This window comes from Juglans microcarpa x Juglans regia, chromosome 7D (assembly GCF_004785595.1).
Source record: "Juglans microcarpa x Juglans regia isolate MS1-56 chromosome 7D, Jm3101_v1.0, whole genome shotgun sequence".
NCBI classification, from domain to species: Eukaryota; Viridiplantae; Streptophyta; class Magnoliopsida; order Fagales; family Juglandaceae; genus Juglans; species Juglans microcarpa x Juglans regia.
The window spans coordinates 15,582,216-15,600,233 of record NC_054606.1 but is presented as its reverse complement, the minus strand read 5'-3'; the positions used below and the strand labels follow the sequence as shown (position 1 = coordinate 15,600,233).

Here is an 18,018-nt window from a genome sequence, read left to right as displayed (position 1 = left end):
GTTTCTTGGACAAAATACATCAATGGTGGTCATCTTATCAGTTCCATGGCAATCCTAGTTATATTCTGGCATGTAAATTAAAGTCTTTGAAAAATGACTTAAAGGAGTGGATGCACAAGAGTTTGGCAATGTGGAAAGCTAAAAAATTGTTCTATTGGAGGAGCTTAAGGGCTTGGAGGGTGTGGAAGAGGAGCGGGTACTACTTGAAACCGAGCGGGCGCGCAAAACTCAAGTAACTGCGGACATTGAACGAATCTCTCTTTTGGAAGAAATATCTTGGCGACAAAAATCACGTGCTTTATGGTTGAATGAAGGGGATAGATGCACCAAGTTTTTCCACCAGGTGGCCAATTTGCATAGGCGGAACAATGCTATAGAAACTTTGATGATAGACGGGGTGGCCTCATCCAACCAAAACGAGATCTCAGATTACATTGTCAATTACTATGATAAGTTGTTTTTGGAACAGTTTTCGTGGAGGCCAAGACTTGATGGACTGGCTTTTGATGTTCTTGATCCACAGGCGTTGGACCAACTTGAAAGGCCGTTTGAGGAGGTAGAGGTTAGATTGGTAGTTAAAGGTATGGCGGGCGACGAAGCCCCAGGTCCAGATGGTTTCACCATGGCCTTTTTTCAGTATTGTTGGGATGTACTTAAAGAAGATATCATGGGGTTCTTCCATGAATTTCATAGAAGCAGGCGGTTCGAGAAAAGCCTCAATGCAACCTTTTTAGCACTCATCCCTAAAAAGACCGGTGTAGTAGAGGTCAAAGATTTCCGTCCCATTAGCCTGGTGGGTGGGCTATATAAAATCTTATCCAAAGTACTGGCAAATAGGCTGAGCAAAGTAATGGAGAGTTTGATCTCAAAGCCTCAAAATGCCTTTGTTAAAGGTAGACAAATCCTAGACTTAGTACTTATTGCCAATGAATGCCTGGATAGTCGTATTAAATCGGGAGAGCCCGGACTTCTTTGCAAGTTGGACATGGAGAAAGCTTATGATCACGTCAATTGGGGATTCTTACTTTATATACTTGAGAGATGTGGCTTTGGCATTAAATGGCGTACTTTGATCCAATACTGTATTTCTACGACATATTTTTCTGTATTGGTGAACGGGACATCAAAAGGCTTTTTCAAAAGCTCCCGAGGATTGCGACAAGGGGATCCCCTCTCTCCACTCCTCTTTGTTTTTGTGATGGAAGCTTTCAGTAAGATGATGGCAGGGGCAGTGGCGGGTGGTTTCTTATCAGGATTCTCAGTTGGTGAGGCAGCCTTAGGTTTGATAAACATCTCACATCTCTTGTTTGCTGATGATACTCTAATATTTTGTGATGCCAAACAAGAGCAAATCTGCGCCTTGAGGGCTTTTCTATTTTGCTTCGAGGCCGTGTCAGGGTTGAAGGTGAATTTGGCCAAATCTGAGGTAGTGCCAGTGGGGTTTGTACCCAATGTGGAGAGTTTGGCGTCCATCTTGGACTGCAAGATATCTCAGCTGCCCATGAAATATCTTGGTCTTCCGTTGGGTGCGGCTTTTAAATCAAAATCCATATGGGATGATGTGATAGAAAAAATGGAAAGGAAATTAGCCGGATGAAAGCGGATGTACCTATCCAAAGGGGGTCGGGTGACTCTAATCAAGAGCACTCTCTCCAACTTACCAACGTACTTTCTTTCATTATTTCCGCTCCCCGCCATAGTGGCCCATCGTATGGAGAAACTGCAGCGTGATTTCTTTTGGGGAGGGATAAAGGATGAATTTAAATTCCACTTGGTGAAATGGGCCACAATTTGTTCTCCCATCAAAGAAGGAGGCTTGGGTATTCGGAATTTGAAATCTTTCAATAACGCTTTGCTAGGCAAGTGGTTATGGAGATTTCACAATGAACGGGAGGCCTTGTGGCGAACCGTCATTGCTTTGAGGCATGGAGAATCATGGGGTGGTTGGTGTTCCAATGAGGTAAGTGGGCCTCATGGAGTTGGGCTTTGGAAACATATTCGAAGAGGTTGGGATACATATGCCGCACATACTTGTTTCAAAGTTGGAAATGAAGTGAAGGTAAAATTTTGGCATGATATATGGTCTGGTAATCGGGCACTCAAGGAAGTTTTTCCTCAAGTTTATGGCTTAGCAAGAAGAAAAGAGGCATCCATAGCAGATTTAGTTCTCATCTCCAATGGTCTTCCACAATGGAACTTTACTTTCCTTAGAGATGCACAAGACTGGGAAATGGATGAATTTTCGGTGTTTTTTGACCAGGTGTATTCCACTTGAGTGTCGAGGGAAGGCGAAGACAAGATTTCTTGGCGCCCTTCTAGGAAGGGAGTTTTCACAACACGTTCTTTCTACCATTCTTTGACCATGCACACCTCAGCTCGTTCCTTCCCATGGAAGAGCATATGGAGGACAAAGGCACCACTAAAGGCAGCCTTTTTTGTTTGGACAGCTTTTTTGGGGAAGATTCTTACTATAGACAACCTGAGGAAATGTGGAATCGTAATTATGGACTGGTGTTATATGTGCAAGAAGATGGGCGAGTCCACTGACCATTGGAGAGGTATTCGGGGCAACCCTCAAATTGCATCCATATGGAAAATGATACCTATATGTCTATGGTGGTGCATTTGGAGGGAAAGGAATGCAAGAAGCTTTGAAGATCAAGAGAGATCAATGGAAGAGCTTAGAAATTTGTTTTTCAATACCTTGCTTCATTGGTCGATTGTAATTGATTTCCATGGCATGTCTTTTCATGAATTCCTTGTATCTCTAAACTAGTACGCACAGGCGTTGCTCTTGTATATGTCCCGTATACTTGGGCTTTTTGCCTACTTTTGATCAATAAAATTTTGTTTACCGATCAAAAATAGTTATAGTGAAGTGTTTGGTTTCTGAATGGCAGGAGCATGCCCTCTTAAATAGTTATAGTAAGTTGTTCAGGACTTCCATTGACTCCTTACTATTGACTAATATGCATTTCTGTTTTACCTCTCCTTAGTCTCATTTGGTTATACCTCTGCAGGTGGACATGAACTTAGTCTGACCACTGGCAATGCAGGTGGAAGATTGGCATGTGGTATGTGAAAAATATGGATTTTCTTTTGTTCTCACACTCATTTTTTGTTTTTTTTTGCAAATCCACTTTTGAAATAAGATATCTGTTCTATCTTTTTCCTCTACACTTAATATTGCAAGTTATGAGCATGCTGATGACATTGAAATTCTTCTGAAATATTATCTATCTACATTGTTATGCATTGGCACCGTACAAAACTGGCCTGAAACGGATAGGCTTCACCCAAACCGACCAATCCCTACCAAATTTGTTGGATTTTGACTGGGTTGGATTGGGGGTCTCTCAGTTTTTTTGAAATCTGAATGGGTCAGTTTGGTTCTTGGTTTAGTGACACCGAACCAAACTGACCCTTCTGCTATCATAAGGGATAGATACAAAACCTCCCTTCAAACTACCATTCAGTTTGCAATTGCCCTCAAACTTTCAATTTTGGCAATCACCCTCTCACGCTACCCAAAAAAACTGCAATGTACCCCCCTCCATAACAAATTTGAAATAGATACCCTTGATAAAAAATTAAAAAAGAAAAAAAGAAAAAAAAATGAATTTTTGTAAAAAATTTTAATATAGAAAGATAATTTTTTTAAAACGAAACATGTAATTTTTTTTTTCTAAAACGCTAACTATTTTTTTTTTTATAAGTAAAAAATATTATATATATATATCAATAGGAGTAACCAAGTACATTGAATGTATACAAGAAAACACTTTGCTGATATTAGAAAGTCCCTAGTGACCCAAAAATCCTGTGAAAAACAATCCAAAATACATCAAGCCTGACCCCAACCCCTTGTTTCCCGTAGAACTAAAACTCTACCAAAAAATCCAGCCCCAACCCCTTGTTTTCCCGTCTTCACAATGCCCTCACTTTAGACTTCCTTCTAGTTGAGCTACCACCCATAGCGTCGTAGTTGATTGCCCAGGAAAGACGTTGTAACTCCCTGCTTTTCTTGAAATTTGATTTGGTTGCAAGCGTGTGGCTTGCCCCAATCATAGTGATTAGTTCTTTAAATTCTTTAAATTGGTCTTCACATCCTCCATGTGAAATTCTCACGAATTGCTGAATCTCGTTAACTTTAGGTAGAATCCAATCCGCTATTGGAAGAAGAGAGACCAAGGGAGCAACATTATCCCTAGACCCAGTATCCAATTGCACTCCCGACTCTAGACATTCTTCTACACAAGGCACCAACGCCAAACCCATATTCAAATCCCGTACCTCCTCAGCAACTCCATTGGTTCTCTCCAATGGTATCAAGGTCGCCATTGGAGGTTCTGGGATGACAGCAAGTCCCTTCACCTCTGGTGACCCTTTATGTGCAACTTCAGCAGATCCTACATCTCCTTCATACCTCTGTAGTACGTCATTTTTCGTCAACTCCGATGAGGGAGCCATAGTTTCTCCGGGGACCAAGGGTGTAATACTGACTATCGGTCTATCCTGTGTTACTTGAGGCGAATGGCATTTGTATTCCATTACTGATGTCTCTACTCCAATAGCCGACGTAGAACCCACTTCAAATAACCCATATTTCGTTTTGACCTGCCATACTCTCCTAGATCTGGCTATAGGGACGGGGCCGAATCCGATTTTCCATTTTCCTTTATCAGAGTTTAAAGGATTCGGGCCTATCTTAGTCTTGTTTCTTACAACCCTGTTGTCTCCAGCTGAAAGCAGGTCTATTTTCGTAGACAAGAAAGCTATTGCTGCCTTCAACTCGACAAGTTGGGTTTCCATCACATTGAAAGAATTGTGCATCGCGACAAATTGGTTCTGAGGCGTGATTTGCAGACCCAAGAATTGTGCATCGGGCCTACTCTGAACCCCCAAAGCATGACCCGTCTTTAGAGCTGCTGCATATGATCGCCTCGCCACCGTGGATGTACTTGGGTCTTTATGATTCACCTCCAAGTTGATGTTCTCATTCTTCTTCTGGTTTTCCTTCCTTGACCTATCAACAAAAAACATATCCACAGCTCTGCATAATTCCGTAGCAAACTTCTCTCAACCCAGATCTTCATACCCTTCAGGAATGACTGCAACCCTCCGTCGGCCTCCTCCAGCATATTCGGTGACAGTTAGATACCTACCATGCACATTGGAGCATCGTTGAACCACAAATGCTCTGTTTTCTTCGCGTAAATGTTTTGTGAATTCTGAATTTCTCCCTGCTTGTAATACTGCTTCCACCAAAGCCATCAGCCATCCTATCCCACTATGACCCATAACGACAGACCTCCAAACCCTTTTGCTCCTCTCCACAATATTTAATGAGGACCTCCATGCTTCTGGTAAAAACTCAAAAGCCTTATATTCCACCCAAAAATGCACCAACTGACCCATATTAAGTTCAAATCTTCGATTTCAGATGCAAAGGCTTCCCAAGCTAAAGGACTTCCCAATCTTCATTCCTGTCGACGAGCACAAGCTTTGGTGCAAATCTGAGGCAGATCTAAAGCGAGATTTGCAACAGGCACATGGCTGAAGACCACGACGATAGAGATTTGAAGACAAAACAGAGCTTAATGCCGGAGTACTCCCAATAGACTCGCTGGAAGCCGTCGACTCTATCTGTTTCGACGGCATGACCAACGAAGCTGTCGGGATGACAGACAGACTCACTCTGAGAGAGATGACACAGAGAGGACCTTGCAAGAATCTAGGTTGCCGGAGGGAGGACTAACGCCGGACGACCCTCAGCGAAGTCGTCGGGGCCCATCGGCTTTGTCTGTGATGGTGGTGAGGTGTCACTCGCCGGCTAGGGTGGGTGGTGGCAGATCTGGTTTCCTTAGGGTTTTCTCAAAGACTCTTTACTTTTATCATATAATACTCAACTATTTTTTTTAAAAGATCATTTTTTAAAATATGTTTATTTTTTCAAATGTAATGAATTTTATTTTTTGGTTTGGGGGGGGGGGGGGGGAGAGGTAAGACTATTCATCTGGGTCGGATTTTTTCTAGGCCCAGTCCATAACCCAGATAATTGGGTTTCGGTTACTATTTTTGGCCCGGGTCAAACCTGGGCTGAAACCTATTCAAAACCCGGACCTACACGGTCCAGGCCGGGTATGAAACCTAGCTCTTGGGTTTATATATAAAAAAAATTCAACCTCGTAAAAAAAAAACATTGGATTTTGTTTTTTGGTTTACATGCATTTAGTTAAAAAGGTAATTAATTGTTTCTATTTTAAGATATCTTTATTATTATAGACAATGTTCAATGCATTAGTATTATGGTTTTCAACATGACTTCTTGAAATAACTTTAATAAAATATAGACTTTTATATAAAAAAAAATTATGCTTTTCAACAACATTTTTTCTTGAAAAAATTTTAATAAAATATAGTTAGATAATTTCAACATCATTTTTTTCATGAAAAAATTTAATAACATATAGGCTTTTGTAAAAAGAAAAGAAAAGAAAAAAAGATTCGGGTACAGCCCGAAACCTGGATTTTTGGGTTTCAAAAATCCGGTTTCATCCGGGTTCCGGCCTGGATAATAACCCGGGCTAACCTGTTCCAAGTTCCGGACCTGGTATACCTGGGTACCCAAGTTGGAACCCAGGTGAACAGTCCTAGGGAGGGGTGATTTCTCAAATTGATAGTTTGTGGGGTGAATGCAAATTGGGTGATGGTTTGAGGTTGCCTTGTGTATTTTTCCCTAATTATAAAATACTTAGTAGGCAAAGTTGTTCCTTGTAAGCATTCTATGAACTTTCAAATTGACCAGTCTTTTTTGTTTGTTGCTTTGGATCGTTTTAGTAGCATCGTTTGACAGGATTTGATGAGATTGATAGGAATTTTAGAGTTTGTAGCACCCCAACATAAGTAGTTTAGCTTGCATATTGGGGGTTGTTCCCAATGTAACTAATTTAGCTAGCAACTTGGGATGTAAGGTATCTTTTTTGCCCATGAAGTACCTTGATCTTCCCATAAGGCAATGACAATTTGAGATACTGTTATAGAGAAGATAGAGAGAAGCCTAGCAGGGTTGAAGAGAATATATTTATTTCTCGTTGGTTGAGTGTCATACTTTATCCAACTTTATCCAGTGTTATTTCTTGAGGGGTAGGTGAGGGGAAGAGTTCCATTTTGTCTATTGGGACAAAATTTGCTTGCCAATTACCGAAGGTCGTTTGGAGGTTCGGAACTTGAGGTTGTTTAACAAGGCTCTTCTAGGGAAATGGTTATGGTGTTATCAACAGGAGGGGGAGACTTTGTGGAGAGTTGTTTTTTTATTCCAATTATGGGGGTTGCCTGGGGTGGTTGGTATTCCAATGATGTACAAGGAGCTTACGAAGTGAGTATCAAAAGAGGTTGGGGGTTTCGCTAGACATACTAGATATGTGGTGGATGATGGCACTAGGATGAGATTTGGCATGAAAAAATGGTATGGAGATAGGGCCCTTAAGGATCTTTTCCTAACGGTTTTCAGGATTGTGTGAGGAGGCTTTGGTAGTTGAGTTAAGGATTGTCATTGGTCGCTCACTACAGTGGAACGTTTTCTTTCTTAGAGCGGCCCATGATTCGGAAGTTGGTGCTTTTATAGGTTTTTTCAATTTGCTTTATTCTACTGGAGCAAGCAATGAGGATGGAGATAAGAAATTTTGGATCCCTTCTAAGAAAGGGAACTTCACTATGCATTCTTTTATGAGGCCATGACCATTAAGAACGATAACAATTTTCTATGAATATTTGGAAGAGGTGCCTTCAAAAGCTGCATTCTTTGTTTGTACATCTTCTTTCGGGAAGATATTGACAACTGATAACTTGAGAAAACGTTAGATTATTGTAGTTGATTGGTGTTGCATGTGTAAAAAGAGTGGTGAATTGGTAGATCATATGCTTCTTCATTGCGAGGTCACTCGGATTCTATGGGATGACTTCTTCAGTAGAGTTGGACTTACATGGGTAATGTCGGGAGGGTTATTGATATTCTAGCCAGTTGGAGAGGTCTTATTGTTAACACCTAAACTTCACTAGTGTGGAAGATGGTGCCTATATACATGATGTGGTGCATTTGGAGGGAAAGGAATGATGAATTTTGATGATCAGGAATGCTCTTTAGAAGAACTCAAATGTCTCTTCTTTGATACATTGTTTCTTTGGGCTATAGCTATTGATTTTAAATGGAGTTAGTTTTCATGAGTGTCTTGTATCCATCACTTCTCTTAACTAGGTGTTTTCTTCTGTATATTGCCTGTGTACTAGGGCTATGCCTCCTTCTATGATTGAGTAAAATTTGATTTTTACTAATCAATAACAAAAAGAAAAGAAAACAACTCAGTTCCACATTGGAAAGAGGAATAACTCATGAGTGCTCAGTCCCATGTTGACTACTTATTAGATGCAACTTGGCTTTATTAGTTATTCTAGATGCACTTGGGCGTTCTAAGTGATTCTGGAAGCTTCAAGTTTACTACTCGTTTTAGGGTTACGGTGGAATTCTGGCTAGTGCTTTTATTGGGCTGTTTCGAAATATTTCTGTCACATTCCGACCCAATTTTATTAGGGATGGAATATGGATAATTTTATCAAGTCTAAATTAGGTTTAATTGGCTATTTTGGATAAGCCCACAAGATATAATTTAGTGAAGTTGGCTAGGAGATTTTTAATTGGGCTCATAGGCCCAAACGTTTATTCTAAAGGCCTGTTAAGGTTTAGTGGAGGATTTTGGATGTGGTATTAATAGACTCATGTTTTTGGGAAGCCCAATTGAGATCTATTGGATAATTTGAATAGGCCACAGGCCCAAAATTTATTATGGTGGATTAATGGTTTCTATTGGGCTCACTAATTGAGTTTAAACCCATTTAATATTTATAGACCAAGTGAGCCTATATTTAATCAGTATTATGTCCAAGATTGTCCCGTTAGGGTTGTTGAATGACTTAACTTTAGGGAAGCGGGGTGTTATAGTTGGTATCAGAGCCTAGGTCGAAAGATCTTGTAGATGTTTCAAAATAAAAGAGAGGAAAAATACAAGGAAATAAATTTTGAAAAATAGAAGAAAAAGAAAAGGTTTCTACGCCTAAGTCTCCACAAGGCATTTCCTGCTCTATAGTAAGTGTATTTAACAATTACTATTGTATCATTTCAATGAAAATTTTGAATGAAAATTTTGGACACGCGCATGTCAAAAAGGCACCTACTACATGAAAGGGCATTAGCGCATAAGATAAAGGGAGTTTTTAAAGGATGAGGTAGGAACCGTGGGAGAAGCCCATGGGACCTTGGAAATTTTTGGTTATGACTACGTAATTGATTGAGGTAATTACTAGTGGACAAGTTATGGGCCTGGGTAGGCTTGGGTTTAGAAGTTATGCATACCTTTGGACCAAAAGAAAGAAGGTGATGTTAGGAAGCTTCTGCTTTTAAGATTGATGGTGTATCTTGTTCATAAGAATGGATGGAAATGATCTTATATTTTATGGAGTTTTATTTATGGAAATTAGGAATGTAGCTACTGTTTTTTGGATTTATGACATAGATTAATGTATGGCGTATGGTATTTCATGATGATTGGTGGACTATATCTTATGTTCAATAGGTGACATGATTCTCTTGCCTAGCATGAATGGTGGGCATTAAGGGTTTTAGGAAAGTTTTAGGTATCATGAATTTTACATGTCAATAGGGCATGGGAAAAACGTGTGAAGTAAATATGTCTTGAGGTGCGAAGATCTATGGTTTACGAGGACAAGATGGTTGATTTAAGTATGTATGTGGATTGGACATACACATTATAGATTTAATGATCTGGCAAGCGCAATAGGAATGTCATGAGATTTTTGGAGTTTGATTGATGTTGTTATACGTATAATTGAGGTTCTTGTTAATGGACGAGATATGAACTTTGGATGAGCACATTTAGAATAGCACAGCGGAGGTGTAGTAAGCCTAGAACAAGAGGTCCAAGATCATTGTGGTATTTCAACTTTAAGGATTATTAGGAATGAGAGATTTCTGGGGACGCCGAGGTAAAATTTAGTAGACATAGAAGGCATGGACAAGTGGCATTGAGGAATTATTGGTGATGTAAGCATGAGATTAAGTTGGAAGTACCATGAAGGTACCACTTGCATTCTCATGAGTGTAAGATTAAGGACCACAAACTTTGGAGAGTTCGATTTTGCTACTTGTTTGAGGTTATTATTTTATGTGGAGATTTGTATTTACTATCTTATGTGGAGTTAAGATAAGGTGAAATTATCATTAGGCTTTTAATCGAACTTGTTATTGACGTTTATATTTTAGGCTTGAGTTGAACTTGGAGTGTATGATGATCGATACTATGTGCATGGATGTATATGCGTAAAGGATTATGAGAATATGTGGGATATAGGATCAAATAGCGGAGGACTAAAGCCTTGGAATTTTTTTTTGATAAGTAAGAAAAATTTATTAATCCTCATAATTAGGCAAAGCTCAAGTACACATGTTGTATACAAGAGAAATATACCTAATTACAGCACTCTTAACAAAAAAGAAGAATACAAGTCATTAAAGTTAGCCCCCTCTAATACAATGGCCTTAGCCTAAAGTAACAAAGATTGATAAAATAAAACTCTAATACCCCCCAAGAACGTTCTCTATTTTCAAAGCAACGCCCATTGCTCTCGTTCCATATACACGACGTAAGACATGAAGGCACCATCTTCCAAACTTTCGCTACTTGACAATTTCCCCTTACTCCATTCCAACAAGCCAAGAGATCTATCACTCTCTTAGGCATCACCCACGCAATATCTAGTGTTACAAATATATCATCCCAAAGAGCCTTCGCCATGTCACAATGGAGAAAAAGGTGGTAATGAGGACATCTTCTATTATTGTTATTTTGGTCATTTTATTTTATTTATGTTTTATTTATTTTATTTGGGTTTGTATTAATGGGCTTGGGCTTTAGCCCATAGACTTTCTAAGATTTATTTAGGGTTTGTGTTATTTTTCCTATTTAAATGCTTGTAATGAAACATTGGAGATCAGTTTTATGGAGATTAATCAATTGAGGCTGCCGCCGTCTTCCATCCTTTTCTCTGTCTTCTTCTTCTATCAATTTTCAGGTTTCTTTCTTTTCTTCCCCTACTTCTTTCTCTTCTAGTGTTTTCTCATTTTTCATCCTACATCATATTTGGTATTAGAGCCGGTTCTATTGTTTTCTCAAACAGTAGAGTAATTTTCGGTCCCCATTTTTTTTTTTTTTGCTCATCGTCTTCTGCAACCCATGAAACCCATCTCCACCGAAGAACTCCCTTCGATCCAAACCTGTTTCATCTTCTTTTCAGAAACCCAGACCAGAAATAGACCAGACCATGCTGAGAAAACACCCAGTGCTGAAAATCGTTTCATCTTTTTCTCAGACCTTGCCGAAAACCACCAAATCAGACTGCCGAAAAATCACCAATTGTCCCTGACGTCTCTCTTTCATCCCATCGTTTCAATTGCCGAAAATCAAGCTGAAAATCGTTTCACCAATCGTTTCATCTCTGTCCCTTCTGTCGACAGTCAACGACGGGTCGCTACTGGTAAGCACCAATCCATTATGAAAATACCATGCTTCTTCAGCTTGTCTATGGTCAGGATTTTTCCATGAGAGGCCAACCAACCAAAAAAAGAAACTTTTAGAGGCACTTGGCTTTTCCAAATATGCTTCCAAGGGAAAATGGTAGGAGATTGGGAAGTCAAAGCATTATAAAATGACCCTACTTAGAAGATCTTGTTTCCGGGATGAATCCAAAACAGTTTGTCCTCTACACAATGCTCCAAAGTCAATGCGTATAGGGAGCTGTATAAGTTAGAAATATCTCCCAGTTCCCAATCTTGAACTGCTCTTATAAATGGCATGTTCCACTGCAGCAAGCCATTTGAAGTGTCCATATGGTCAGCAACTAAAGCTTCCTTGTACAATGCTATTCTGAAAAGAGAACAAAAAGCCTCCTTGAGAGCAGTCTCACTGCACCAAACATCAAACCAAAATCTGACCCTAGTGCCTTGGCCCACCTGAAATTGTAAAAAAAAAATCCTCCCAGCCCTTCCTAATAAATTTCCGGACACCCACACCTGAACCATGCACTTCAATAGATATCCAGCTACCTCAAGTGCTCCCAAATTTAGCATCAACCATGGTCCTCCATAAAGCATCACTTTCTTGATGTACATCCAAAGCCATTTCCTGAGTAAGGTCTTATTGGAAGTACTAAGCTTTCTTATCCCCAAACCACCACAAGAAAGGGGGGAGGGAAAAAATCTTATCCCATTTAATCAAATTGAACTTTTTCTCATCTCCAAGTCCGCCCCACAAAAAATCACAGAAGATTTTTTCCATTCTATTAGCTACTCCAATAGGAATTGGGAATAAAGAAAAAAAAATATTTAGGGAGATTGGATAACTTACTTTTAATAAGAGTGATTCTACCCTTTTTGGAAAGATACATCATTTTCCAACCAGCTAATCTATTCTCGATTTTTTCGATAATACCGTCCCATATTGATTTGGATTTATGAGGAAGCCCCAATGGAAGACCAAGTTACTTCAAAGGCAAATAAGACACCTTACATCCCAATGCGTCAGCCAGGTCTCCAATTGAATTAACCAAGCCAACTGTTACCAATTCAGATTTAGATAAGTTTGCCTTGAGGCTGGAAACAGCTTCAAAACAAAGCAGGAGAGCTCTCAATGATCGAATGTGGTTAGGATCCGGCTCACAAAAAATTAAATTATTGTTGGCGAAGAGAAGATGGGATACATTGACGCTCCCAAATGATGAATCGCCCACTGGAAAACCAGACAAGAAGGATCTATTCACCGCTGCCTTCAACATTCTACCCAAAACATCCATTATTAAAACAAAGAGAAAAGGAGATAGAGGATCTCCTTGTCTCAAACCACGAGAGCTATTGAAAAAACCCTTGGGAGTGCCATTGACCAACACTGAAAATCTAGCAGTAGTGATACAATGATTCATCCAATTGCAGCACTTCTCTCCAAAACCAAATCTACCAAGAATGTAAAATAAAAAATCCCAGTTAACATGATCAAAGGCCTTCTCCATGTCAAGTTTGTAAAGTATACTTGGGATGCCAAATCTAATTCTACCATCCAAACATTCATTAGCAATAAGGACCGAATCTAGAATCTGTCTACCCTTAACAAAAACATTTTGCAGCTTCAAAATAATCTTTTTCATGACCGTGCTCATACTATTGGCAAGAACCTTGGATATCATCTTGTATACTCCACTCACAAGAATAATGGGGCGAAAGTCGTTCACCTCTGCCGACTCGGCCTTCTTTGGAATAATAGGGAAAGTTGCATTAAGGCTTTTCTCAAATTTCATACGTAAGTGAAATTCAACAAAAACCTTCATCTTTATAATGTCCCAACAGACCTGTGAAAAGGCCACTAAAAAACCATCGGGTCCCGGCGCTTTATCACCTTCCATACCTTTCAACACATTATACATCTCTTCCTCTTCAAACATCCTCTCTAACCAATCAGCACGCGATGGATCAATCATGTCAAATACCAACCCATCAACAATTGTTCCGTAAGCAGGTTATAAAAAAAGTGCACATTGTGTTCCTCAATATCAGATCTGTCTATGAGAATATTACCTCTCGAGTGCAGCACTTCAATAGCGTTGAATCTTCTAAGAGAGTTGGCCATTCTATGAAAAACTCTGGTGCACTTATCTCCTTCCTTTAGCTAAAGAGCCCGTGATTTTTGTCACCAAGAGATCTCTTCCAAATCAGTCATTACCGTAATCTTCCTTACCTTCTCTACATCTGTGAGAATCCCAGCAATCTCCTTCTTATCAAAGTGTGATAGATCCTCAAAAAGAGTCTTCCTTTGATCATCAATCTTCCCAAACACTTCATCATTCCACAATTTCAGATCGTTTTTCAAAGCTTTAAGCTTTCCAGCCAACACAAAATTGGGCGTGCCAGAAAAATCATAAGAGGACCACCACAATCTCACCTTCTCCACAAACCATCAGCTTTTACCCACATGTTTTTAAATTTAAAATATCTAGGTCCCTTGTGAAGACCTCCACAATCTAGCAAGATGGAAAAATGGTCCAAACATAGTCTCGAGAGTCTCTTTTGACATAAATCAGGAAATGGGGACTCCCAAGATGAAGATACTATAAATCTGTCCAACCTTGACCAGACCCTTCCGTTTGACCATGTGAATTCCCCCCTGCCAAAGGTAAATTAACTAAGTCCAAATCAAAGATAAGATCAGAAAAATCTGGCATAGCCGGGTTAATACCAGACTTCCCCAACCTCTCACTCAAGAAACAGGTGATATTAAAAAATCCACCCCCCCCCCGCGCGATACACCATGGCCCATCCCACCAACTATACAACTATATAAACCTGTGATTTCCTCCCAAAGGAACCTTTTACTGCTGTCTAGATTAGGACCATAAACACCAGCAAAAGACCACTTGTAACCATCATCCACATTTTGAAACGAGCAAGGCACCAAGTAATCCCCAACATACTCCTCAACCATATTGACAACTCTCATATCCCACAACAAAAGGATAACTCGCGATGCCCTGTTAGAGGCAAGATAGACCCAACCCATATGAAGAAATCCCCATAAACTAGTAACTATACTTCTATCAATATACTTTAATTTGGTCTCTTGAAGACAAATGAAATCAACTTTCCAACTTCTTAACAAGTATTTAACACGGAGGCGCTTTCGAGGATCATTCAGCCCCCTTACATTCCAAGATAAAATTTAGCTTTCATTAATCATAGATATTCGCCCAAGCCTTACTCCTAATCCTACTTTTACACTACCTTCCCAAGCATCATAATTAATAGAGCAAGCAAGTCTCTTCAACTCCCTATCTTTTTTGGCGTAAGATCTAGCCAAAAGAGGTCAGTCTGCCTCAATCGCTATGAGAAGGGATTTAAATTGGTCTTCGTAGCCCTCACATGAAATCCCTATAAATCTCGTATTTCATCCACTTTCTACAAAACCCAATCTGATAGTAAATCTTTCCAACTTGAACCCGGCAGTACAGAACATATAGGGCTTGAGGCATCCCCAGCCCCTATCTCACCAAAAAAAGAACAATCAACACCATCTACTAGTTCCCTACAAATTAGCTACAACTCAGACTCCTTCATAGATCCATCGTTCACAGCCTTCAAGAGAGCATGGAACCCTAGTGCAATCCTCAACGGAATCATCCTGAAAATGCGACCCTGACACCCACGAAAGTGCTCCCGCATCTATCAACAGGCTGCAAAGGACCTTTTGTCATCAAGAGCATCCCATTTGCGACAACAGGCAAGGAAGACCAAAAAGCCCCATCAATCTCGACAGTCTCATTAGCGAAATCATGGCTAAGATCGCACGGGAAAACAAATCCATGCTCTGGCAAGCCCTCCAGGGGGTTGCCAACAACCTCATTTGTGCCTGCCCGGAGGTCCCTGGAACAAGCGATGGTGGCTCCTGGGAGGGAGCCACTCTCGAGCCCACCAAATCATGTCTAGAAACGCATGGGAGAACAGATCCATGCTCCGACAAGCCAACCAAAAGGTTGTCGATGTTTGGCGACATTTTCTGTGCTAGCCCGGAGGTCCCTAGATCGTGCGATGACGATGGTTGGGAGAAAGCCGCATTGAAGTCCACCAAAACATCACGTGAAGGAGCAAATCCGTGCACCGGTAAGCCATCTGAAGGATCGCTGGTGTCTGGCGACCTTCTGTGCCGGCCCGGAGGTCCCTAGATCATGCAACAGCGGCGCCTGGGAGGGAGCCATGTTTGGGCCTAAGGATGACTTGACCCGCCATACACCCTCGAGCCTTAGGAAAGAACTTTTATTCGGGCCTAGCTTGTTACCTCATCCCGCCACTTCCTTTGGCCCATGTCCTTTAGAACACAAGCAACATGGGCCCATCAGCCCACTGCCCAGACTCATAACCACCTCTAGGCCCGTGTCTATTTTAGTCATCAAAGCACTAATTTTCTCCAACACGCCCGATAACTAAGCTTTTGCAGCCCACAACATCTCTTCAACTTCTCCTACCACCGGAATACTCAGAATATGAACCGCCACTCCCGCATGTTGCATGTGATGACACTTGTCCACATTCGAAACCATTTGTAGACCATTTTGAATTGCTCCACCAATCATCTTCCCCTTCCTCCGAATGACCTCCCTCCCCACCATCCATGCAACTGCTTGCCAGAGGTCATGCCGGTTTCATCAGGGCCGACGCATAAGAGACACCTTTAGTGGGGATACCTCTCCCTATTGACGAAAATCCACTAGCCCCCCCCTCTCTATGCTGATCATGAGTAGTATCTGTGTGAACATGTATTGCTCTATTTTCATCAACCAAAACAGAGACATTTATTCCAACCGCCGAGCGTAAGTTAGACACAAAGTTCTTCCACGCTCTATACCATACAGACCTTTGGGAACAACCAGGTAGCCCTCTTTCTACTGTTTCCATACTCATCCAATTGCAAGAAATGACCTTTGGATTATTAGCATGACGCTGAATGATAAAAACACCATTTCCCTCCCGCATCTTTATGAGAAAACCATCATGCCGATGGTGAGCCAAACACTCTCCCATCACCTTTGCTGCCCATGTCGCCGTCGACACACTCAAGTAAACATACTTGATTACCCTTCTGCTTCTCTCAGTAATGCGAATGAAACTACCACCCTCCTTTGAAAAAATGAAAATCTTCGATTCCACCTTCAAACGCCTAGAACTCGACATTGAAACCATAATCTTTCAGAATCTAACTCCAAAATCCTAAGGCTTTTTTAACACCATCCTAAGGATATATATATATATATATTTTTTTTTTTTCCGGAAATCTTAAGAGTGCCATGATTAACATAAACCCTCCCATCGACCATGCTATCTTAGATCAAAGCTTAGATCAAAATTGAAGAGAAAACTAAAGTCTTGGAATATTAGGTTTGACTAAATGATCGAGGATTTAAAATAGAGACTTGGAAACAATGTGATGGATAAATATGTATGTCTTGCCTGAGGTAACGGCAAATTCCAAGAATGGGATTTTTATGAGGGGAGATTGTAACACCTTGACCCAATATTATTAGGGATGGAATATGAATAATTTTATCTGGCCTAAATTAGGTTTAATGGGCTATTTTGGATAAGCCCACAATTGAGCTCGTTGGCCGAAATGTTTATTCTAAGATATTATTGCTGATGAAGACATAATACTTCAATAGTGTGCCATTTCATTTGTATACTAGGATTAGAAAGATGCAAATGGTTATAAATGCACCCAGCTCTGACTCATGCCTGAATGTGTTGTGGTAAGGAATGGGGACTTAAGGTGGAACTAATGGATATCGTGAGATGTACACTGGAATATTATGCTGTTAATTCTCAAGTCCTTTGAACGCTTTCAGCCTAGAGTGGAGTTATTTTTGTGATTTGCTATCACCACTAAAATACGCTGTCATTTTATCTCAGTACCATCTCTACGTAGAAAAACTCATCCCTCCTTAACATATGCAACATATATGAAACTTGGTTCTTCTTTTGAAATTTGGACTTGTTATTAACTTTCTAGTACTTTCTAATTGCGGTAAGGTCTATGCAGGTGTGGTCGGTTTGACTCCAGTGTAATGGCAACTGTTGTTTTAAGAGCAGTCTGCTCTGCGGTATTGGCTTCTTGCTTTAACCAGTTTTGCATCTAGAGCAAAATGTTTCAAATCCTAAAAGCCTAGTACGGTGGAGATAGATGGTGTTTCTCATAATAGTTGCAGATTTCATGGTGTCTATAAAATATTATGTATTCAGTAAATTGAGTGATCATGCCATGTGAATGGGGGGAAATTGATACTTGTGTTCCACCCGTCAAAACATAGAATAATACTAGAGTTTTTTTTCTTAATAGTATGAATGGTATGGGCCTA

General features: G+C 40.3%; 1 protein-coding gene and 1 long non-coding RNA gene across 2 annotated transcripts in view; one reads left to right on the top strand and one right to left on the bottom strand.

The window, feature by feature from the left end:
* The window catches only part of LOC121239351, a 23,077-nt gene extending 17,747 nt beyond the window's left edge, over positions 1-5,330 (bottom strand). The window contains exon 1 of the long non-coding RNA XR_005935291.1: positions 5,119-5,330. This is a non-coding gene — a long non-coding RNA (uncharacterized LOC121239351). The remainder of the gene's footprint in view (positions 1-5,118) is intronic.
* LOC121239350 (superoxide dismutase [Cu-Zn], chloroplastic-like) overlaps positions 1-18,018 on the top strand; it is a 23,995-nt gene extending 5,977 nt beyond the window's left edge. Inside the window, exons 8-9 of the mRNA XM_041136589.1 lie at positions 3,021-3,074; positions 17,703-18,018. Of these exons, the coding sequence (XP_040992523.1) occupies positions 3,021-3,074; positions 17,703-17,728 (80 nt within the window). The 3' untranslated portion in view covers positions 17,729-18,018. The remainder of the gene's footprint in view (positions 1-3,020; positions 3,075-17,702) is intronic.